This window comes from Neoarius graeffei, chromosome 2, assembly GCF_027579695.1.
Source record: "Neoarius graeffei isolate fNeoGra1 chromosome 2, fNeoGra1.pri, whole genome shotgun sequence".
Taxonomy (NCBI): Eukaryota; Metazoa; Chordata; class Actinopteri; order Siluriformes; family Ariidae; genus Neoarius; species Neoarius graeffei.
The window spans coordinates 125,998,182-126,023,443 of NC_083570.1; the positions used below are offsets into that span (position 1 = coordinate 125,998,182).

At 40.4% G+C, this 25,262-nt stretch overlaps 2 protein-coding genes across 5 annotated transcripts in view; both read left to right on the forward strand.

The window, feature by feature from the left end:
- Positions 1-25,262, forward strand: part of LOC132882261 (NACHT, LRR and PYD domains-containing protein 12-like) — a 292,932-nt gene that overhangs the window by 87,713 nt on the left and 179,957 nt on the right. The gene's annotated exons all lie outside the window — the stretch shown is intronic.
- On the forward strand, positions 4,422-6,564 carry LOC132882267 (uncharacterized). Of its 3 annotated transcripts, none has more exons than XM_060915554.1 (11): positions 4,422-4,539; positions 4,645-4,782; positions 4,885-4,956; positions 5,064-5,102; positions 5,237-5,305; positions 5,394-5,474; positions 5,561-5,623; positions 5,711-5,934; positions 6,042-6,198; positions 6,285-6,372; positions 6,503-6,564. In XM_060915554.1, the coding sequence occupies exons 1-9, from the start codon at positions 4,431-4,433 to the stop codon at positions 6,105-6,107; spliced, it is 861 nt and encodes a 286-aa protein (XP_060771537.1). In that variant the 5' UTR covers positions 4,422-4,430; the 3' UTR covers positions 6,108-6,198; positions 6,285-6,372; positions 6,503-6,564. The 3 variants fall into 3 exon arrangements, with proteins under 3 accessions (XP_060771537.1, XP_060771539.1, XP_060771538.1); XM_060915556.1 differs by having other exon boundaries at positions 5,064-5,096; XM_060915555.1 differs by having other exon boundaries at positions 4,645-4,779.

Here is a 25,262-nt window from a genome sequence, read left to right on the forward strand (position 1 = left end):
TTGTGCCTCAGAACGGCGGCATAACAGCAGTACGGATTTCCCCATGTATTATTTGACGAAATATGTTGGTGGATAAAACCTCAAGTGAGGGCCTACTTTTGTAGGCTGCAAAGATCAGCAACACGTTTACTGCAGTACTCTGTTAGCCTAGCTCACTCAAACCACATTGCTTAGAGTTTAGAATATAGCACGAGACAAGCATTGTAGTTCAGAGGTTGCACAGAAAACGTAACGTAACTTTTATTGTCTGTCGAAAAGCAACACTTTGTTGGTGTGAAGGGTTGTCATAAGTTAATAATCATGTATTAAATCCAATGCATAAGGGAATCTGAACTATAAAATAAGTTCTCTCCGTTGACTTCCATACATTTTTTTTTTTTCTTTGTTCCCATGGGGTCTACAGGAAGAAACGAGACCTAGCCACTGTAAGTTGTTGATTGGTCAGGTTGCCTGACGCAACAGCATGTGATGCAAAACGAATGCTCCTCATTGGCTGGACAGATGGATAAGAGGACGTAGGTGCGTGTAGTAAAGTCACTACCCGGAACTTGGATTGTTGAAGTTGGATTTGGAAGCAAACGTCTCTGTTGGGGGCGGCACGGTGGTGTAGTGGTTAGCGCTGTCGCCTCACAGCAAGAAGGTCCTGGGTTCGAGCCCCGTGGCCGGCGAGGGCCTTTCTGTGTGGAGTTTGCATGTTCTCCCCGTGTCCGCGTGGGTTTCCTCCGGGTGCTCCGGTTTCCCCCACAGTCCAAAGACATGCAGGTTAGGTTAACTGGTGACTCTAAATTGACCGTAGGTGTGAATGTGAGTGTGAATGGTTGTCTGTGTCTATGTGTCAGCCCTGTGATGACCTGGCGACTTGTCCAGGGTGTACCCCGCCTTTCGCCCGTAGTCAGCTGGGATAGGCTCCAGCTTGCCTGCGACCCTGTAGAAGGATAAAGCGGCTAGAGATGATGAGATGAGACGTCTCTGTTGGAAGTACTGAAGCCTACGTTCTGTTCAAGTACTCTACTTTCAAAAAGGTAATTTGTGATTTCGTTCTGGTTGTGGTTATACCTTAAAGGAGAATTCCATCTGTTTTGCAAATATGTCTCAAACGTTTGTGGTCAAGGAAAGTTGGCAGTAGCACAAACCGTGAGAAAAATCCATCCCATCTAAAAAAAAAAAAAGCTGTACATATAGCTGCTATGTGGATTTCAATTGAAACGGTGGCTACGGGGCAGCCTTTCAACGTTCGTATATTCATGTAACTTGTTTCAAAATGGTTGTCATGGGATTGCCCGTGGTGTGTGGACCCTGATGTTTGAAAACATTGCACATTTACTGCATTAGCTAACACATAGGTGTATAAATTTTGAACTTTTCGAGCCAGCACATACCTTTTGTTGCCTTCCGGATTCCCCAGAAGTCAGCGCTGAGCGCATCAAATGCTTCAGCGGTGCTCAGCGCTGACTTCAGGGGAATCAAAAGTTAAAAATTTTATTTGCAAAACAGCCAGAATTCTCCTTTAAAGGATATGTGCAGTATTTTGAACATGAAGCTCCTTTCTGAGTTCTTTGCAATGTAATAGTGGTCCTCACTGATTTTATGTTTGCTGCTGTCTCAGTTATTTGGCAAATTTGGGGTATGTCTCAGCCTGCTTCAGAATGGCAAGATATGGGCTTATGCACATATCTTTTAATGTAATTTTGAGTTCCATGTTGCAATGTCCGTGGAAAGCGTTGTAACAGGTTTTTTTGTTTTGTTTTTTTTTGTTTGTTTGTTTTTTTTTTAGCAACGCTTCACTCTGCAATGTTTTTGGATTTTGATAAAGTTAAGTCATTCATTGAATGATGAACGTGTTTTTAGTATCATCAATTGACTTGTGGCATTACTGTGTACTGTGCCAATGTGCTGTTAATGTGTTAGTCATTTAGTTGTCATTGCAGTCACATTGTATTTCCCCACAATGAGTGAAAAGCGATTGGCCAGACAAGCCTACACAAAGAGATGGAAGAGGGTGCGGCGAGAGGTGGAAGCGGTGCGAAAGGCTTTGAGAGCAGAAATGCAAGAGGAGAAGGACGCACTAGACGCTGCACGGGCAGAGCAGGCTATGCAAGAAGCGGCCAGGCTTCGTCAACATCAGCAGCAACTGCAAGAACAATCTGTACTACTGGCAGAGGAGAATGAAGAAGAGCCAGAGTGCATGGCAGTACCAACAAGCAGTAGTGTTGGTACTGAGTTTGCATCAGATGCGCTGTGGAGCACACCCATGAATGTGGAGGATAGCAGTGACACCAGTGACTCTTACATTGAGGAAAACGACCCACAAAGCTCACTAAAGGACTTTTTACAACACTGGGCCTTAAAACACCAGATTACACACTCTGCACTTGATGACCTTCTTGTAGGATTAAAAGCCAATGGGGACACAGTTGCCTTCAACAGCAAGAACCCTTCTCTCAACCCCAAGAGACATCAGGTCAACTCCGGTATCAGGAATGGAGTATGTTCACTTTGGTTTAAGGAGAGATATTAAAGCACAACTAAACCACTACCCACAAGAGGTTCTGAAAAAAATAACCACCCTGAAGTTGTCTCTGAACATTGATGGTGTTCCACTGTTCAAAAACAGCAAGACCACTCTGGGGCCTGTCTTGTGTGCCATCCATCTGAGTCCAACTCATGTTTTTCCTGTCACCTTAACATCTGGTCCTGCTAAACCTAATGATTTGGAATTTCTCAACGATATGGTTGCAGAAATGAAGGATCTGCTTGAAAACGGAATTCAAGGGAAAATGGTTGTCATACGCTGTGTTGTATGAGATGCACCTGCCAAGGCAATGGTCAAAGCAACAAAACTGTGCACAGGATACTATGGATGTGACAAATGTGCACAGAAAGGGACATGGGAAGACGGTCGTGTAACATACCCTGATGTCCAAAGCACCCTGCGAACCAATGACCTGTTCAGAAGAGAGATGGCTGTCAAGGAAACTGAGGGCTATACAGTGTCCCCATTCCTGCAACTTCCCATTGATATGATCAAAATGTTTCCCATTGATTACATGCACCAAGCTTGTTTAGGTGTCATGAGGAAACTGTTAGTGGAATGGGCGAGGGGAAGCAGGAAGGTGAGACTGTCGACTACACAGCTCCAAGAGGTCAGCAGAAGACTGTGTGGTTTGAGAGAATATATATACCAAGTTGCTTTACCAGAAAGCCCAGGAGCTTGGAAGAAGTCGACCGCTGGAAAGCTACAGAGCTGCGCCAGTTTGCCCTGTATACAGGAAAAGTAGTGCTCAAGGGCATTCTGTCCAGGCCACTGTACAGGCATTTCATGGCTTTGTGTGGCACTGAACATTTTGGTTTCTCCCAACCTAGCCGGCAAGTATGCAGACTAAACCTGATGGTGTATTTTTTGTCACAGACTGCAGAGCTGTATGGCAGACACTTCATGGTGTATAATGTGCACAGCATGCTCCATTTAACAGATGAAGCAGAGACCTTTGGATGCCTTGATGCATGCAGCGCCTTCCGGTTTGAAAACTACTTGGGCAAGCTGAAACGTCTGGTCCGATCAGAGAATAGACCACTAATTCAAGTGGCTAAAAGGCTCTCAGAGATGGACCAGGATCAGACTCCCACAGCTCCAGCACCAAAAAAGAAAACCCGAAGACCAAACAATGCGTACGTTTTGGCAGGTGCCAAATGTTGTGAGGCCATTGAAGAAAGGAATGACATGGTTTTGTGCAAGGTCTTTCAGAGGGTGGATCCTCTGTTCACAGATCCTTGTGATTCAAGAATCATTGGGTGCTTCAGAGTGAAAAGGAGTGAGTGTGTCATGAAGCTGGTGCCAGAATGTGAACTCACAAAACAGGCCTTGATGATTGAGGAGCCACAGAAACAGACTAATGTTTTCATGACAGTCCTGCATGATTTTTAGGAGACATCCACACATGCAATTTAACCATCACAATGATTTTTTTTGAAGGAATCCTTTTAGGGTAATTGCTGTGTACACTTGCAAAATATGATACAAAATGTGTTTTGCTAATGGGAGATTGTGTTTTAGCCATGTAAAAAGGATGGATTGGGAAAATATGTCCATCTTAATGCCATGTTTATTTGTAATGTTTTCTTAAAACCAAATACTGTTTCACACCTACAGGAGTTTTTATAGGCCAGCCAAGGGAACTAATACCTTTTGCTCCATTTTCCTTGCTAATGATGCCTTTGTTTTCACAGATGAGCTTCACTGTTGTTGAGTTCACAGACAATGCTATTGAGGTTGTGCCATCTTCATGGCTTGGGGACACTTCTGAGGCACGAGTCTTTTTTTTGTCGATACATAGCAAATATGTATGCTTACATATATGCCTATATACTTTTGATATATATGCTTATATGCTTGTTATATATATTTTAATTATATATATTTTTAGCATGGCATGGTCTGCTACTGGACGACACACAATGTGCGATTGCATGTTGTGAAGTGCCGAGCACCAAATACAACTTGGGCCAAACATCCCGTTAAGAAAACCTGGTATGAAACAGGTGAGCTATCGCTGCTATGCACTACATAGAATATACTGAATTGTTCTCTCTATGGCAGCACTGGTTTTTTTTTTTTTGTGCTACTGACTAAGTCATTTTCCATAGATTCATACGCCAAAGCTGAACAGAAGTGTTTGCAATTGATGGAGTCCTCAAGTGTTGAGACAGAGGATGATGTGAACACTTTTGCAATAAGGCAGCGTAAGCGCCCAAGGAGGTTTGTCTCCGAATCCTCTGATGGTGGTAAGCTCTCTTCACTAATGACATTAGTTACTCAATTCAGTCTTCATTTGCAAGTCATTTACAAGAAATTTATATTGCACATTGTATGGTCTTTCCTTCCAGATGATTCTGCTCCAGTGGTAGCAGCAACCAAGAAGCAACCCAAGACTCTGACTGTGCCTGGAAGCCCTGTGTGTAAGTTAACAGTTCCCAAATCATCATTCATAGCTTGGAGCTAACATTCATGATGAATAACCGGTGCATATTACATGACTGATCTGATGTGTGTGTGCTCTTTTCAGGTCAGCAGGACCCAATGCCCCTACCACCACAATGTAAGTGTTTTTCAGTTTATTTGTAAATGTCTAATGTATTATCATAGGTTCTTCTTTTGCGAATACCATGTATAAGAACCCCCCCCCCCCCCCCCCCCCCCCAATAAATGACTTAACATCCATATGCACCATCTTTTCAGGGTCAACACCAGCCGGGACTGGAGCCAGTCCTCACCACCCTAGCCCAAGTCCTGTTGACCCTGTTCAAGGTACAGTTGCTTTCAAGTTCCCATTTACAGATGTTGGGATACAAAGTCATGAACAGGAAAACTAACATTTTCTTTTTGAAAACTTCAGCCAGCAGCCGGGCACTACACCCAATTCAGTCAGCCAGGCACCTCCAAGAATCACTGGAAACCTCTTTTGACTCTGTTCAAGGTACAGTTGCTTTCAAGTTCCCAATTAAAGATGTTGGAATATAAAATCATGAACAGGAAAACTAATTTTCTTTTTGAAAACTTCAGCCAGCAGCTGGGCGCTTCATGACGGACGGGGTGTCTCGGCTATCGCAGCCATGTTTGAGAGAAGTAAGTACTTTTATACACACTTAACTAGTTCACTCACTCAGGAAAGTACATTATAAATTACAACTTCCATCACATTTGTCCCCATAGTCACAGAGGCCCACATGAGTCGCTTGATGCGGAGGATCGAGGCTAGGTTTGACAGGACCGAGGCTAGGTTTGACAAGATCAAGCCATTGGTGGAGACCAACGCCCTGACACACACGCCTCAACTCCAGCAAGATGATGTGGTGTTGGCTAAACCATGCAGCATGGTGATGGAGCTGCTGGAGTTGGATAGGAGTCTGGAACAAACAGACAAGAGGAACAAGATGGTAATTTGCCCTATCTGTCTGTCTGTCTGTCTGTGTGCATATGTGTGTGTATTGTATAAGCTCGCTACAGTAATTTTCATTGTATAATTATTTTTATTTTTTTACAGCAACATTTTCTTGAAACTGTCGGAGGGGCAGGTTTAGGGGCAGCCATTCACCGTATGCTACGCTGAGTGGCAAATGAGGTACTCGCCCAGTACAGCTTGCGGGGCAGACGGGCCAAAATGTCCTTTGATGACCTCATTCTGTGCAAGATTATAAAGGGTGTTTATATATTGATCACATCACTTTTATGCCATGCTTGACTGACTAGGTTTTGATGTGTAACTTTCCTTTATTTTGCCTTCTAGCTGCATGTGTCAAAAAATTTCCCGGCCATACGGAAGCTGAAGTGGAGGAATGCCTTGGGCAGACTCTAAAATTTGCACCACACAGACGGTATGCTTCTGCTCTCTAATTTGGTGCAATCACAGAAATTTTGTGGTTGGTGGTAGGGTGGTTTATCTTGCTTTTGTGGACATGTGCTCATTGTTCTTGTTTTTAAACATTTGTTCCTTTTTCTTTTCAGATCAGCTGGTCAGCAGCAACGGATGGACAATTGAATTGTGAACAGTGAATTTTTATTTTTTTGTGAAGTGATTTTTTTTATTCTATTTTGTTTGTTATTGAATGCACAGTTACACTTTAAAAAACTGTTATTTCTATTTTATTCTGTTTTGAATGTGTTTTATTGAATGCACCGTTTCAGAAACTTTTCTATTTTATTCTGTTTTGTGTGTATATATATGATTGTTTTATTGAATGCACCGTTACACTTTCAGAAACTTTTCTATTTGATTTTCAAACAATTTTTTTATTCAAATTTGTTATTGATATTTTATCTCAAACTTTCAAGACCTGCCAAATTTGCCTGTTCATTCATCACTGACAGTTTTCTCATGTAGATGTGCTAGCAGTTATGTGTTGATGTTGCTAATTAGTTGCAAGTAAAATCTAACTAAAACACAACATTCTACAACGTCAGGGGGACGTTAGGCTAACATTCAGGGAACCAAACATGCAACCAGCAAGGTTAGGGGAAGGGCAGGGGAAGGTTGTTGTAACCAACAGGAAACGTTTGGGCAATGTCAAAAAAACTTTCCGTGGCAACCAAACCTAACGTATATGCACCGTATAGGCAACCAAAGGCGTACGTGCCCAGAACGTTCTGGGAACATAAAATTGTTACTAGGGGCGCAAAGCCTCTAATGTTGAAATGGTAGTAATATTTATTAAAATAATAGTAGGCTAATTTCCACATTAATTGGTAAAATGGCCCAAGGGATGTGATGGGGGGGGATGGCCGTTTTATAAGGGGGATGATTTGAGATTTTTTATTTCAGAAGGGGGATGCCTCCCCCCACATCCCCCCTCAACTCGAGTACTGCGTATAAGGCCATATTTCACCGGACATAGGCCCTTCGATTTCCATCACTAGAGCGCGTCCAGGGGCGCCGCTAGGGGGGGAAAGGTTAGGATGATTCTAAGGGCCTGGCACTGACAGGGGGGCCTGTGAGGGATATTAATATTATTTTAATAGTATTGCCTTGTGTAAGTTTTTGAAATAAAATATTTCATTTCATCTGTTAAAATATGCAAATTATACATGGTTATGATTTGCTATAACATTTTTCTTGAATTATTTGATATTGTCATTTCACCCCTCCACCCTTTTTACTAATGGTACAGTCTGATTCTGGGAGTGGGACACGTGAAATGTGTAGCTCCATGTATGCACAGAGTCGCTATTAGCGCAGCGTAGATCAGCTGTCAGTTTTCCTATGTGCGCAGCAGAGGTGAACATTCTAGAAGTTGCTGAGCAGGTGTGATGAATTATGAAGTCCGGATATCAGTGTGTGTGAAAAAATCACCTTTTTTCATAGGTATCTTTATTGCATAATTAAGTCTAGATGTTTTGCCATTGTTCATGTGTGGATTTGTTGATAATGTTAAGTATTTAATATTTTGCACATTAGCTGTGGTCAGAGATATCATTGCTATTGTTCATATGTGGATTTATTGATACTGTTGCTAAGTATTTAACTTGAATATTTGAACATTTGCTGTGTTTTCTAATAAATGTGTGATGCCTAAAAGAAACCAAAAACACTGAGTGGATTTCTTGCAGTGCACTCTGTAATTGTATCAAAAAACTAGTCATCAAGGCATACATTTGATCACATACAATAAGTCAATAAATGGAGGAAACAAAGGAATACATTTTGTAATCCTGATTATTGATGATGTTTGCTGGAGGGCTCTGGAGTCTCCATAATGTGCATACAGAATGTTATAAATCCATACTGATACAGTGATGCATGCAGTTTCTCTCAACACAAACATTTGGATTGAATGAACTCCATAGGCTACTGAATGGCCTAATAATAGTTGCTCATAAAAGAAAAAAATATATATATATATCATGGAATTTTCATTTTAAGGCAACAGTCTATTCAGTCTAATTCTGACAGTTCTGCATTTAAAATGTTCATATACCAAATAATTGTATCACCTAAACTTGATAGGTAGCTGATCACATGCATATTAAAGTAGAAGTGCCAGCCAAAAACAGACTTGAAATTCAGTTGCTTGAGCTTGAAAATTTTACCGGGGGGGCCCTAAATTGTAATCTTTCATAGGGCCCAAGATTTCTAGCGGCGCCCCTGAGCGCGTCAAATTACTTTCGGTTTTGCCAGCATGGACGTGCTTCTTTTAAATGAAGGCACAGATGTGTCAGACATCGACAAAGCAGTAAAGAATAAGTGGAGATGGGCTTGGTGAAATGAAATGGGCGATAATGGCAAGCTCCTGCTGCTGTGCCAAGGAAAAAGAAACAAAAACAGGCATCAGGTGTTGCCAAACTAGATGCCTTTGGCTTCACTGCGAAGAAGCAGAAAAAGTGAACTTTACTTTTCTTGTTTCCTGGCTTTATTTCAACAGATTTTCCTATTTTTCTTTCTGTTCCACTCTTTTGAAAGCATGGTTCAAGTTCGACTGCACTTGCACTTTTCTCTGAACCACTGTTGTGCATTACTAAAGTATTGTTGAAATAAATTTGCACTTTGCACTGAAAACTTGATGTTTCATCATGAATAGCCAGTAATGACAATGGTCAAGTATTGCCTTAGCTTTAGTCATTGTTAAAATTATGTAAATGTACTATAAGTAGGGGCCTAGGGGATAATGGACAACACGGCGTTTAAAATTTGACGCATCGCTGACGTGGTAGGGGCCAACGACATGGAGCTTTTTTTTTCAATCAGATGATTTTTTTTTTGCTTTAATCCATGACATAGGGCCAAATTACTCAATTCTGATTGGTCAATCAAGGAGGGCTTTTTTTCCTTAACACGGGGCTGTAATTCTGAAATGCTATTGGCTAGTTCATTGCTTGGTTACGGTTACAAAAATTAGCAAATTTTGTCAGCAAAATGGCTGACTCTGCTGACTCAGCAATGCTGCGTTTCACTATATTTGACGAAGAAATGATAAACCAATTGAAAGCTGCAAGCGAAAATGAAAATACCAAAAAAGTATGAATTTTTGGCTTTCCGTGTTTAAGAAACGGGCAACAGAAAGACAAATAAATGACTCTCTAGTGGCGTATGAATGCTGAGAGTTAGACAAGCTGCTATCGCAGTTTTATGCAGAAGTGAGGAAAGAAAATGGGGAAAACTACGAACCAGACTCTCTTAAAGTAATGCAGGCAGCACTGCATCTGCATCTGAGACAAGAGAAATATCCGGGATCAATCCTGAAAGATGTTAAATTCCTGTCCAAAATCGGCGTGTCGTGTCGCCGTGTCCTGATGAAAGACGCTTTAGAAACCGATTCAAATGTGCAAGAGAGTCTCGCGCCCTGACCGGTTCAGAAAACGTTGTGAACTTGAATGGCTTCCGAAGTATGAATTTGGCCCTCTATATTATAAACAAGTAATCGTATGGGGCTGAGTAAAATTAAGGATCAATTTCACTCGTGATTTCAAAGTTTTGAAAATTTCAAAACCACTCGTGAAATTAATCCTTAATTTTACTCGGCCCCATACGATTACTGACACTAATCTCTCATTCTCACTCAGAAAAATCTCCTCCTGAAGATGTTGACTTCCAAACCCTTTATTCCCTCTGTTCTCCTGAGTTCTATAGAAATAATGTTGGAAATGTAAAAAACAGGCCGTTCCTTCATCTATGAAAATAACACACAGCTGAATTGACTGCATTACGTTCACACTGTTGAAAGATTTAAACTGCATTATTTACACTTTTATCTCTGGATGTAATTCAGAAACACACAAGTTTACATCGTCACACTCAATTACAATTACACAACAATAACTAGCCTACAGTTAGAGACCGTTTCATCATTTCTCTGCTGCTGATGTCTCTTCCCTTTCCTTTCCTGCTCTGAACGGTCGGTCTGTTTGCAGCTGCAATGAGTTTTTAATCTGGTTCTGTATCCAGTTATTATCATATGATGATGTATTTCCTGACGCGTCTCATGTCAGATCAAACTTTTTATTGCCATCTTCATATGCTTAAGTTGTACTTTAGTGTCTGAGCGTAGTGAAGGTTTCCTTCAGCAGCATCAGGTGAATAATCCTTTACCGTGCTGTGTTTCCCAGCCTCGGGGAGCTGCAACTGGAGGCTGCGCCCAAATACCCACAGACAAATAAACACAGGCCATTTGGTTTTAAATCTCCCATTTTGGGGACATTTTGTGGGACATTGTTGCTGTAAAATGTTCCCACAATGCACTTGGGGTGCAAAAACCTCACAGTGTTTGGTGATGAATGGAAAAGAGTAAAAATAACAAGGTTTGTTTGGTTAAGATTGTGAACAGAAGAAGATTGGCTTGCATTACTTAATTATTCTTGTTGAGAAAAAAACTTTTGTTTCTAACAAACACAAATTGATTGAAGACTAGATATATCTGTGTAAACATGCAAACTTGAATTTTTATTGTTAATATCACAAATTCAAATTATGTTAAATTTACTTCTCAGATGTATTTTTTTCAGTGTACACGGCGGACTATCCCTCCCTAATTTTACATTTTATTATCGGGCTGCTAACCTTAGGATTATGTTGTATTGGAAGGAACCTTTAATCCACGATGCAACTCCGAAATTGTTCCAACTGGAAAACCTCCTGATTGGAGGTAAAAAAAAATGTTTACCTGAAATCTTCTTTTTGCTTGAGCGTTGCTGCTCCGTTTCTTCTTTGACTGCTTGCTTTTGTGCTCGAATTTTGTCGGAACAGCGTCAGGTTTGAGCTTCTCTGTCCAACACTGACACCTAAACTCTCCAACAGACAGGGATTCTTCACTAATGATCCTCCTCCAAGTTTTTTTTTTTATTTTTTATTAAACAAAGGAAAATATACAAACTCTCAGGGAGGATCAGACATGCAGCTTGTGAACAGGCAAGGCAGGCAACTGCTTGGGGCCCCCTGGCCCAGGGGCCCCCCCGAGAGTCGGGGCCCGAGGGCTTATTTATTTTGTTTTTTATTGTTTTTATTGTTCTTTACCATTGTATTTTCACATTTGGAATTTAAAAAACTTTGGTTTCATACATTTTTCGTAGGTGTCAGATTATTTATAACATATTGGTGATGAACACTGGTCAGAAGGGCCCCCTGGAAATTTTTGCTTGGGGCCACAACAGACTCTAGAATTGCCTCTGGGGGGGATATGGATTAAAATTAAAGATTAGGGGATACATGTAAGAGAAAAAAAACAAATAAGGTGCATGTAAATTACATTTTAAATTAGGCAATTAAATGAACATGTAGCGGAGCAGACACAAAAGGAAAAGGATTCATAAATTCCAATAACAAATAACGAGCAATGTCTATACTTGTTTTTCTTGCAATTTTACAGTCTATTTTTTTGAGAGACAAGAAAAACGTTTTAAAGTCATTAATAAATCCAGGGAAGGAGGGCTTACAGTTTCTCCATTTTGCACAGTGAATATGATATTTACCCCTTCATAAAATTATGTTAATAATGTCCGAAACAGAAGAGGGCAAATTATCCATGTAGAAAATAATATGATATAATTCAAAGGATGGAACATGATTAATTTTAAGTGATACCCAGTTATTTATATCTGACCAAAAACAATGAGAAACAGGACATAAATAAAACAAATGCTCCAGTGTTTCATCATCATTATTGCAGAAGGAACACTGATCCACCTCAACATTAAATCTTTTTTTTAGAAGCTCTGCCACAGGATAAATCTTATTGATGATTTTGAAATGCGTTTCTTTAACTTTAGGCAAAATAGGCCATTTAATACATTTTGAATATGCTTTGTTTAAAGTGCCCGGAGTTACCAAATTAGAACCCTGCCAAGTTATCCCTCTGCAATAATCATGAAACACCTTGGATTTCAAAACATTACTAATGAACTTATTATTACATTTATCAGTCAGATTATATTCTCCAATCAATAGATTTGGTAGTACTGTTAAAGGATTATTGTATACTAAATAATTGTGAATCAACTGGGTCAAAGGTAAAGGAATCACATTACATATTTTGTTATATTCTCTTTGAGTACAATTTAAGTTAGATTTTTCTATAAAGTCTGTGTAACTTAAAATGATACCATTACAATCCATTAAATCAGTTACAAATATAATGCCTCTTTCAAACCAATTACTTTTGAAGACTGATTTCCTGTTTATTGTGATGACTCTGTTGTTCCATAAAGTTGAACTATGAGGAGAAAAATTGTGGGTGAATATCATTTTCCAAAAATGAAGAATCTGTTTATGAAAATTAGACAACTTTATAGGAATCCTGTTCACATCAAAATCACATTTCAAAATAAAATCTAAACTTCCTGTTTTCTTAAACAAAGACCTTGGGATGTGAAACCACATTGAATTTGGCTGTGACAGACAAGATTTTATCCAGTTTATTCTAAAGGTGCCGATTCAAATTCTGCAGCTTTAATACCACCCTTGTCATACTCCTTAACGAGTTGGGACCTTCTAATATAGTGAGTTTTATTCTTCCATAAAAACTGGAAAATAACTGTGTTGGCTTTCTTAATATTTTCTGAGGAAATATACGGGGAGTGGCAAGGATAAATCAGTCTGGAGATACCTTCCGCTTTAGCTAAAGTGATTCTGCCAAAGATAGTGAGGTCTCGGGTTAACCAGTGACTGAGTGATTTCTTCATATCTAATATAGGCTTAGAAATATTAGTGTCTTCTCTTCTAATTAAATTTTTAGATATTGTTAATCCTAAATATTTAACTTCAGATTCAACTCTAATTGAAGCAATAGAGGAGTCAGAGCTTGTGTGGATAGGGAGTAGTTCACATTTTTAATATTAAGAGATAATCCGGATGCTTTGGAGAAGACTGAGATCATATTGAGAGTTTTATCCACTATTGATTTATCTTTAAAAAAATAGATGCATCATCCGCAAACTGACTTATTTTAAACTTTGTTGAAAATTGTAATTCCTTGTATATCATTGGAATTATTGATAAGCAATGTTAATAGTTGTGTTGCCAATATAAAAAGCTTCGGGGAAATAGGGCATCCCTGTCGAATACCACGTAGCACCTTAAATCTAGGAGTCACTCAGGGTTCAGAGAGACAGAGCTACTGATGTCAGTGTAGAGCATCTCAACAACATTACACAACTTAACCCCAAAACCCAAGAAGTGTAGCGTTTTCCACAAAAAGGGATGTTCAATGGTATCAAACGCCTTAAAGAAATCTAGAAACAACACATAACTATCTGTTTTAAGATAATCTCTATAATCTAACAAATCTAAAATCAGCCGGGTATGGTTATGTATGTTCCTGCCTTTTACAAAAGCTGACTGACACTCATCAACTAAATTTGTTAGACCCCTATCTAATCTATTAGAGAACACATGTGCTAACAATTTGTAATCATTACATAGTAAGGTTATCGGCCTCCAGTTATCCAGTGACAGTTTATCCTTATTGGGCTTTGGGATCAAGGTGATGATGCCCTGTTTCATAGTAGGAGACAGGAGTCCAGTTGGAATACATTCCAAGAAGGCATTATAAAGCATTTCTCTGATATCTTTCCAAAAACAGGCGTAAAACTCCACAGTCAGACCATCGAGTCCTGGTGACTTCCCTTCTGACATCCGCCTCATTGCTCTATCCCATTCTTCAATTCTAAGCTCCTCCTCCATATGTTGCATAAAGTTCTCATCAGTTTTTTTGCTACATTCCCTAATTTTTGAGAAAAACAATTGACAGTCATCCTTTGAAAATTTGGATTTATACAAGTTGCTATAAAAAGTTCTTATTTCCTCATTGACTTGGTGTTGATTATCAATGCTAATATCGTTAATAAGTAGCTTGTGAATTTTCTTTTTTGTTTGTTTTTCCAGACTACAGAAACAGGAAGTATTCAGATTATACATGTCGGTGTTAAAGTGAGTTGGGCGACGGTCCACTAGAGTGCTGTTTCCGAACAGGAGCGTTATGGAACAGTTCCAGCAGCCTCTGCACTTGTGTGTGTGGAGCATATTAGCGCCGTTAGCGAACACCTGCTAGTTCCTGTGCAGTTGGGAGTTGTTGTTGTCAGTAATGGTGTTTCTCCGCTGAGCTCCCGGTGCCGCTACTGAGCGCGGCGCTTCATTAAAGCGGCAGCCGGTGGAGAGCAGCCGTTAGCCGGCTGTGTGAGGGGATTTTATCGCGCTTCGCCCCTGCCTGCGCTCCACACAGGGACTAGAGACCGTTTGCCCATGAGCCGCTCTGATTTAGCCGCGTCCGCCATCTTTGCGCAATAACACATGCGGAGGGAGCAGCAAGGAGCTTCAGCCCAAATGGCGCAGACTCGCGCAGGTCTCGGCTGCTGGAGCTGTTCTGCTCAGGCTGGAGGCGGATTGTTGAGTTGAGCCGCTGCTCCAATGCGAGAAAGAGCCCAAATGGAAGCTCGAACCCGGAGGCGGCAGAGACACACAGCGGCTTGCGCATCTCAACACATGGAGCAGAAAAGAAAGCAGCTGCAAATCTGCCCGAGTCTGTGCGGATCATTCCGGAAAGGCCGAGTTTATATTTCTACCGTTTATGTGAACCGGAGACAAAATATATAAAGCTGTGATCTGCATGGAAGCGCTGCTCCGATTTCTATTGCAGCTCCAGATGCGCAGGCGCAGTAAAGCGCAGGAGCTGAGCTCGGGGAAATGGCGCTGAGAAGAGGCAGCGATCAGGTTGGGCTTTGTTTGCGTGTTTTGTGGAACATTTGCCCGCATCAGGAACCTCCGAGATACTTACAGTAAACTAGCGCTAGACTTTTGTATGCTTTCACAGTGTTTTCCCCAGAAACAATTACAGCCCTAAATTCTGGCCTGATGATTCACAGACAACTGAAACTAGGAGAGAGGGGGGGCATCTCCCCCCGGGGCATTTACTGAAAATCGATGCTCTCAGGTGCATTTTCAGCGTCTCTGAGAGGGTTTAGATCCATGATTATAGGACAGATTTTACCAGTGTTTCACTGATTTCTGACCGAAATAGTATTAATGTAAACACATTTGAAATTTCACCTTAAAGTTCAACATGCAGGTTAAACTGTTTTGTTATAGATTACTGAGGTCTATGATCGACTGAAAATCTACGGGGATTCCTTAATTACCTAGGGTCAAGTAGCGCTGTAACAAAAATGTGCATGAAAATATGACCAGTGGTTTGCTCCATCTTATGCAACCCAATGAAGAGAATCGATCATCATGACCTCCTGTTGATCACAAAGGGATCTGAACCTCAGAACTGCCACCGTAAAATAAGTTGCTGTATTACTATAACTGTTATGATTTAGGATGTTTCTGATGCAGTTACCGTAATATATGTAGAACTAAGATACACTGAAAAGAAAAGTCAGGCAACTGCATATTAAAGTTTAAATTTTGGCACTTTATTAAATAGACTAGATTAAGATTAAAACATATTTAAAGGAAAAGAAAACTTAATTCACACATTTAAGTTTGCAGAAAGGTTATGTACTTATAAACACATTCATGAAGAGAATTTGTTAATAAGTGTCAAATGCAGCATAATTTCGAATAATAACGATAAGTGTATTTGGCAGTGTGAGGTCACTGTGAGCCTTTAACAAAAGAATAATCCGGAGCCTTCTTTTGTTAAATGGATCCCAGTGACATCGCACTGCCAAAAATGCTTATGATTATTATTTGAAATGATGCTGTATTTGACACATTTGGACAACTTCACTTTGTGAGAGTGTTTATAAATACATAATCTTTCTGCAAACCCAAACTAATGGATTAAGTTTTCTCCTCCTTTAAAGCAGATTAATTCTCCTCGGCTTTTGCTTTGCCCAATGTTGGGCAGCCCTCTCATAGTCCATCTCGCTGTCATCCATGCTGATAATAATAAGTTAAATTTATATAGCACCTTTCAAGAAACCCAAGGATGCTTTACAATATATTAAAATCATTCGGCTTTGTCCATCTGGTGGGGGACAACATCGGCAGGCAATGAGATCGCTTATAATGAATCGGAAAATTCCAGGATGTCTGACGTTTTCTTTCGATGTTTTTATTGGATGGTTTGAACACGTGATCTTGACATAGCAAACAGATTAGTTTGTTTACATCATACCACGCAGACATATTACTTTGACAGAATCAACACAAACATTGGAAAAAAAGACAGCTTGTTGAACACAAATATCGATCGATATGTAAATGGATCTGTTATTTGCTCTCCTATGTATCGAGTTACTTGTGGGTAGGAAATTTAATGTATCGGTATAAATCTAAGCGTATCGGATTTTAACTAAAGCGACTAAGCGTATTGGTAGGCAGAGCAAGCGGATCGGGCCCGATACACTAAAACGCTTTGGGGAAAACTATGCTTTCACCAGTCATTCCACTAACTCACGAAAGCACTGCATTTTCACTGAGAGAAACCGCCGCAAGCATCAGTCGCGCCCCCATGTTCAACATTACATTACTCTCTTCGCACCATTTCCAACAGAATAATACATTTTCAAGTCTGGTACATGTAATTGCAACACAACCTGGTTTTAAAACTATTTTTCAGCTTGCCATTGTGTCCAGAAAGTCTAATCCAAGTTAATGTCTTCATCTAGCACATTTTCTTTCTATTTATTTATTTTTAATTTAGTATTTTTATTGGGACACCTCACTGATATTTTCTTTTACAGGTCCACTGTCCTATTTGCACATCATCCATATTCAAAAGGCTTTATAATAGTAAGTGCTCTCATATTTTTTAAAGCCCTAAATTTGAGTCTTGATTTACCTTGAGATGCATTTTAAAAAGAATTTGAGTTATAGACCCCTTTCACTGACGTCACCCGAAACCGGAAGTAAACAGACCCTGCTCCATTTTGGAAGACCAACAAACTCGTGATTAGGGGGAAATAACAGCAGCGGTATGTGAACCCACGAGAATAAAGTGGAGTGGCAAACGACTTAAACAACCAAATCTGAGCTGTTTTATTTATGATTTATTGGCCCAACAGTAGACTTGAAAGAAACCTGTGTGAGACTTGGCAAAAAACTGTGGATATAATGGATAAGTCTGTGCATGATCTGCGGCAGAGCCGTGCAAAGACCTTTGGAGGGGCAGGGGCTCAACATTCAAAAAAGGGCACTTGGAACAAATTCTTCACACAAGTTAACTTTATTCAAAACTAAATTTCAATTGCAACTGAACATTCTGTGTGTGTGTGTGTGTGTGTGTGTGTGTGAGAGTGAGATCCATCTAAATGCTGCAGTATTCTTCAAAGCAGCAGTCTTAAGTTTTCGAAGCTGCTAGAATGTTATTAACGCCGTCGTTCAAACTAAAGTTTCCGAATCTGCCGCGTTAATGAAATGGATGGAGCAAACAGTTTAAATATAGCCTAGGTGGCTTCATTAAATGATAAACAACCCTACGCATTTACTGTTGTGTTCTAAGCTGCACAATATTGCATGTTCAGATAAGAAATGAAAGGAGACTTTCAGTGTGACCTTACCATACCGTTCCTCGCACTGTCTCCCACTGCCAACCGCCTGCATGCGCTTTCTGCACGGAGGCTCACCTGAATGCATGAAGTCCCGGATTGATGCCCGCATTTACATAGAAAAATGTTATTTTATAAATCTATAATTTCATATATTATTGTCAAATTGTAGAGAATATTGATGTTGGAGCTAACTTATCTTTTACAAATATAAAAAAAAAACAAAAAACAAAACAATCCCTATGAAAAGGGCACTTTGGACAGCAAACAGAAAAGGGGCAGGGGCTAGGGCACCTGTAGCACCGGTTCATTGCATGTGGGTGATCTGCGGACACTTTGAGGTAAGCAAACGCAAGAAATTCAGATTTAAAACATGCTAAATTGGCCCCAAGTTGATAACTGTATGAGGAGCAAGCCTCCCAGACTTCTACAATTTAATAATAATAATAATAATAATAATAATTTTGGATGGTTTGGGGCTTGCTCGCTGCTGCCAGGTTGGTTGTTGAGTAGCCTGACTGTTTTTTTTTTTTTCTTGCGTGTGGTATCATTGTTGACGCGAAGTTGTTTTTTGAACATGCCAATGCGGACATGATTTCCCCTGATGAGTTATGACTTCAGACGCGATGTGTGTGTGGAGGTGTGGAGTCCGCGTGATATGTGCGTAAGAGAGGCTTCTCATGTGTTTGGAGATCTGCGCTCCGAGACAAGCGCAAGCGCCCCCCCCCCCCCCCCCCAAGGGAAAAAAAGGGACCCCCCGAAAATATCGGCATAGTTCGAACACTGCATGTAGGCACTGGGTGTAAACAACAAATAGTTTACAATGTCTGGGTAGCAAACAGATGGCAGAATTGGTGTCCGGTCCTCCTTATGTTTCCATTCTCCCTTGCCGCGAGTCTTGTCTTATATGGGTCAAACCCATCAATCACAGCCAGTTTCTCCACATACCGTGCCCTTTCTGCAGCTGTTAATGTACTCACATAACCAGAATTATCATCCATCGTGTCACTTTATAGGGGTCGACCAATAATCGGCCTGGCCGATATATCGGGCCGATATTCTGCATTTTTAGGGTTATCGGTATCGGCCATAATTTCCACCGATATGCCGATAACATGCCTTTTTGCAGCCATTTCGTTCCTAACGTGACTGTCACTGCATGTCCTTTCCTGCACTCGCCTCTCTGAGTTCAAGAACACGGTCCCGCCCACCACAACATCTGATTTGTTTGGCACAAGAGATATAGCCAATCAACACGCGCAGCTAACCGCTGTGAACTGTTTCAAAGCGGCCGTATGGGCACTCGGGCAGAAGCAGATCCCACTTCAAGGTAAGGACACGCTGCTTTTGCCGCAATAAGTCACAAACACACAAGTTGCAAAAGCACAACATCATTATATGTTTACATTCTTCATCTACTACTCGTTAAAACTGTCCATTTGCATCTGTGTAGCCAGGCAAACTTAGCTTACGGAAGGAAGCACTTGAATTAGCCTACAACCAACTAGTCTCGCTGAAACAGCATAATGTAGGCTGCAGTCATTTTTAAATCCCCGTCTGGAAACGTTGTGAATGTGTCAGTAGTTCTACTCGAACAGTAGAATGACAGCCATACAGAGAGGTGGTCAAGGGAAGACGAAATAAAACGTAGTGTTTGTGTTCTGTAGGCTAGCGCAAGCCTACTGGCTATTTGTTATGGTGATGAGTAAACTTCATGACGTGACTCGTGCTCAGAAAGCGCATTGCACTTGTATATGTTAGGTAACTTTATAAAGCGCTATTTGAACATTTAAACACGCCAGGTGTGATATGGTGCTAGCAGGCTGTGTAATACTGTAGGGAGTTTGTCAGGACGCTTGTTGTGGGCTCAGTAATTAATTGTGTCGTGGATGCACACTTGCTTGGATAAACGCTAATGAACGAAACACATCAATTAAACTCTTGACTTAAATGTTCTTATGCTACTTCACATTGCGCTGTAATGTACTCCACTAGTATTTATAATTCTTGCGCAAGTGATTCTCCTCGCTAGCGCTTCTGATTCGGAAAGCGATATACTCTTACAGGAGCAGCCGCTCCTTTTAACCAGAGCTTTTAACATGCAGAGCAACTGCTTCCTTCACTACAATATAATCCTCCTAAATTGGGAATATTAGGCTTGGGCATTAAAAGCATTAGAATGTAGATGGTTACTTGTTAAGTTGTTACATAACAGGGAGTGATCGCCTACTTTGTTTGATTTTACTTTTTAAAAAATGCTGCAGGCAGCTCCCTACACTTGATTTGTTATTTAAAAACTACTTGAAGTTGGTAAGTCTTACTTAGTTCTTAGTGTAAAAGAATCCAGAGTGTATTTTCATTTATTTTCCACTGAAAATGGTGAGCTGTAATATGAAGATCAGATCAGGTATCTGAACATGCATTTCTTTCTTTCGAAATTTTTTTTTGCACCTAACTGGATTATTAACTGTTTTGCTATTAGTTTAAGATGATATGTCTTAACTTGCAGTTGGATTACTTGAAGATAATTTGCAAGTTCTTGGATGTCCCTGCCACAAATCCCCCAAGATTTATCTCCCATCACTGGCTGTCAGCATATGATGTTGGACTTGGCACCAAAAGAATGCTACCAGCACTAAGGATACTTTACTATGGTTTCATGAAGAAGCAGGACCAAGATGTGTACAAGGAGGTTCTACAAGACATGTACAGAGAGCATGAAGTGAGTGACCAGGCTCAAAGGAGGATTGAATTAATTCACAAGGATCTCTGCAAGAAGGGCATGGGCGTCGCCACCATTGAATGTGAAGGGGGCGCGTCCCCCTCACATTTCATAATTCTTCATTTGGAACCCCCCCCCCCCCCCCCCCCATTTAACATAAAATATGAGTTCACCCAGCGCCGTTTCTATTGCTTCGTGAAAGAATCCATTCCACTTGATCGATAAGAGACACAGAGCACTGAAAATCCACTCCGGGGTTTCCGGGCGCTCCCTACAACAGCTCACCGCGCGCGAGGGAAGTGAATCTCAGCGCGAGCACAGACATTTTTGGTGCAGCTGCTCGAAAGTGGAGGAGGTGACGTCATCCCCATTGCCACCTCACAATGTCTTGCTTTTGCTAAAACCTTATTCTTTTGATATCTGCCCTCAAAATTAACCCTAGGACACGTTAAATTAATGTTCAACTAAACAATGAAATAAGCTTCGCCTAATGGGGTATTCTTGATTGAAGATGAATTGTTTGCAGTATTTGCTCCTCCCCAGACACAATGGACATAAGGACATTCTTTACAAAGAAGTGGAAAGTAAGTCAAAGGAGGATTGAATTAATTCACAAGGATCTCTGCAAGAAGGGCATGGGCATCGCCACCATTGAATGTGAAGGGGGCGCGTCCCCCTCACATTTCATAATTCTTCATTTGGAAGAATTTGCTCATTGTGTGAAGTTCTCTTTTATGTGTCGTTGCTTGACAGTGTGATTTTGTGTGAAAAAAGTAAAACGCACCCACTAAAGTCACTGTTGGTGGTGAACAAAATTGCACCTGTTCATTGTGTGAAGTTTTTTATGTGTCACCGTTGCTGGACACAGTGTGATTTAGTGTTATGAAGTTTGCATGATGCCATGTCATGCCTGTTCATTGTGTGAAATTATGAATATTCTTATTTTTAAACATACAGTTGAGTGTCACTATTGCTTGGCACAGTGGCACGTTGTGTTACATCTAAAACTAAATAAAAAAGGAAACACAAAATAAAAAGTAAAATGCACCCATAAAGTCATTCTCTAGCCACTTTATCCTATTCTACAGGGTCGCAGGCAAGTCACTGTTGATGATAAACTGTGTCACAGTCATCTCATTATCTTGGGCAGAGCAGTGGGTTTAAAAACAGGCTGATGAATATATGGACTCGTTGAATGAGGACTTATTGTTGAGTCTCTAAAATAGTCATTGAATTAAGTGACTTTTGAAGGTAAAATTACGTGTTTAACAACCTGTTAAAATACACCAGAATGCAGGAAATGGCATCTAATTAATTAAAAATTTTCTGGGGGAGGACCCCTGCCAGTGTGTCCCCCCCCCCCACATTAAAAATGCTTCTGACGCCCCTGAAGAAGGGTATGTTTGTACCTACTGTATGTATGTGTGCATGTATGTAATGTAACCATGCATTATGTAACCATGTTGAAGGAACAAAAATCCTACCACAAATTTTAGTGCTCTGTTGTAGTAAAATGATGTAGGCTATGTGTCTTATCTGCATGTGAGAGAACATCTATAGCTGCTGTATCAGTACAAGCACAAGTACTACTATTACTGTTATAATCTGTACAACATCTAAGCCATACCATTGGTATGTTGCACAAGCTTTAAATCTGTATTTCCTGTAATCTATACATTATTTTTACGTCTTTTTGAAGCAATGACTGATCAGGGGAAGAATAGGAAGGCCCGAATTTGTCAAAAGATTTGGGTGGAAAGCCGAAAAGTGGACTTGCATCTTAGTGTCTACCTGGGTGTTCTCCCAATTTTGAAAGAGTATGTCATGGTCTTTCAAGTGAGTATTTTCATATACAGTATAATGCAACAAATCAACATAAAGAGGTTTCTGATATTAGTTCAGTGTGTTCTAAAATACTTTTTTGTGTTCATCAAAGGGAAGCAAAACTCCGGTGCACAAGCTGCATGACAAGCAGCTTGAGGTGTTTGTCAACTTTTTGGCCTGCTTCATAAAGCCTGAGCACCTAAAGATGTCACCAATCAAATTGCTGAAATTGGATTTGGCCCCAAAAAATTTTCACTCGCAGATTTACCTTGGGAAAGTGGCAGAAGACCTGGTTGCAGCCCAGCCAAAGCATCCAGTTAGTATTTTAGATAACCTTCACTTTATTTTTGAATAATCCCCTAGGTGATGCTGCCACCTACTGGTTAAAAATGCAAAAGCGTAATCATGATAATCCATCATATTGGACAAATAAAAATATGCATTGTAATCCCCCATTTCATTTCATGGACTGATTTGAAAATGTACATGTAGTGTTTAATATCTTGTACATCTTGTACAAAAGTGTTATTTTGATTAATTGCTTAGAAGATTTGGCCATTTTCCAATTCAGTGATTGTTTTTATGTCCTGCATGATGCTACCATCCATGTTTAAATACATCATGGGACAAATATAAATGTGTAATGTAATCACCCATTTCATGTCATGGACTGATATGAACATTTCTTTAATGGTGGTTAGATCAGAATCCTGATTTCATTTGGAAGAAAAGCAGTATTAAAAATCTTGTCATTGTACTGCAACAGTGAAATTGCCGATATAAATGTGTGTTTTGTATTATGTGTTGCAGGCAATCATGGATTTTATTGAAAATGTCACCAAGGCGTTCATCAATTGTGGCAAATACATGCAGGACAAACTACCCCTGAAAAGTAAAACCCTGCAGGCCTTGTCCTCCATCGATCCTGTGGTGAGGGGCCATTCACAGACGGTTATCCAGCTGAAGGAGTTGGCTATTATCATGAAGCACTTGGTGCCCACAGAGAGTGACTCCAGCATGGAGATACTAAGGCAGGGGTTCCCAAACTTTTTCCATGCCAAGGCCCCCCAAACAGCATTAGCTTCTGGCCGGGGACCCCCTTTGCAAACCCACAGACAATGCTACAAAATATGTAAAGAAACATCAACTTTTAGAATGTTTTCTCTTACTTTTATTCAATAGTCAATAATTGTTACATTTGTTTAGCATAAGAATATTATTAACTAACATGTTTTCAGCACAAATATTTTCGCACTGAACAATAAACTGTATAACCTCCTGTAGTACCTGATTCAACTCGTTATCCATCCTTTTTGCGACCAGTGCCTCGCGATGGAGCGTGCAGTGTGTGGCCACTACATGCGGGGCCTTCTGCTTAATGAGAGCGGTCACTCCACTGATCTTCCCGGTCATTGCCGCAGCTCCATCCGAACACACCCCCACACAACGGGTCCAGTCCAATCCGTTAGACTTGATGTCATCGTTCAAAACTTGAAAAATGTCTTTCCCAGTAGTTCTTCTTTCAAGTGCTTTACAAAATAGTATTTCCTCCACAAGTCTTTCCTGTGAAATAAATCTGATGTACACAAGCAGTTGGGCCTCATTGGATAAATCTGTGCTCTCATCCAGCTGAAGTGTGAAGTATTCGCTGGCTCTCACCTGCTCCAACAGCCGAGTAGATACGTCTTGAGCCATGTCACCAATCCGTCGGCTCACGGTGTTATCAGAGAGTGGGACAGCATCAATTTTTTTGGCAGCATCCTCACCAAGCAATTCTCGGACAATGTCTTTGGTGGCTGGTAAAATCAAATCTCCAATTGAGTGAGGTTTTTTAGCATGAGCAATGTGGTACGAGGCTAAAAATGATGCCTTCAGGGCCGCTCGGGGACAGTAGCTTGCTGGGTGAATGCAGCAGATTGCCTGACCAAATGCTCTTCTTTGCATCTGAAGAAATCTACTGTTTTTTTGGTATCTGTCGGATGTTTTTGTACCAAGTGATGTTGAAGTTTCGAAGGTTTTAAGCACTCGTTTGACAGGGTCTCCAGACAGAGGATGCATTTCGGGCAATCATGGTCATTTTTCTGTAAGGCTGTAAAACCATACTTAATGTATGCTGCCTCATATTTTCGGATTTTAGTTGGCCAGGACTAATTAGTTTTTTTCGCAGCAGTGTCCTCCACAGCAGGGCTGTTGGTTTGTTCCTTCGGTCTCTTCTTCAAAAACCTGTCCATTTTGCGCTAGCAATACGCTAGCTTGAGGAGCAAAGTAGCTTGATAAATGGCGCAAACCGCAATGTCACAGGCAATCGGAGAGATGAGCATGGCAAACAACGTTTCGATATGATGTATTATTATTAATAATTATATTTTATAATAATGATTAAAAAACTAATTACAATATATTTAACCTTCATCCTACCAAGTGGGGTCCATCTGGACCCCGCACCTATATGTTTGTTTGCCATTTTAAAAATATGTGACATACTGCCTCACCGTTTTATGAATTTGTCAGAATTTATGTCTTAATTAAAACACTAAAGCACCGGAAGATCAGCTTTTTGCATTGTGAAGGTATAATTAATTTGTTACTGGGGTCCAACCGGACCCCAGAGTAAAGCTTATCTGTCTTTCATTTTATAATTGAATAGCACACTGAAAGTTAACTTCTTTTATTTCTTTTATGTTCCGTAATGAAACTACCAAGGCATTCCTTCTTAGGGTCCGTGTGGACCCCACTGCTGCAATA

Excerpts from the sequence above, each read along its gene's own strand:
- LOC132882267 (XM_060915554.1), top strand. The coding sequence starts at position 4,431 with ATGGTCTGCTACTGGACGACACACAATGTGCGATTGCATGTTGTGAAG. Across the intron at positions 4,957-5,063 it reads TGTGCCTGGAAGCCCTGTGT|GTCAGCAGGACCCAATGCCC; the intron begins GTAAGTTAACAG and ends TGCTCTTTTCAG. Across the intron at positions 5,103-5,236 it reads CCTACCACCACAATGTAAGT|GGTCAACACCAGCCGGGACT; the intron begins GTTTTTCAGTTT and ends CCATCTTTTCAG.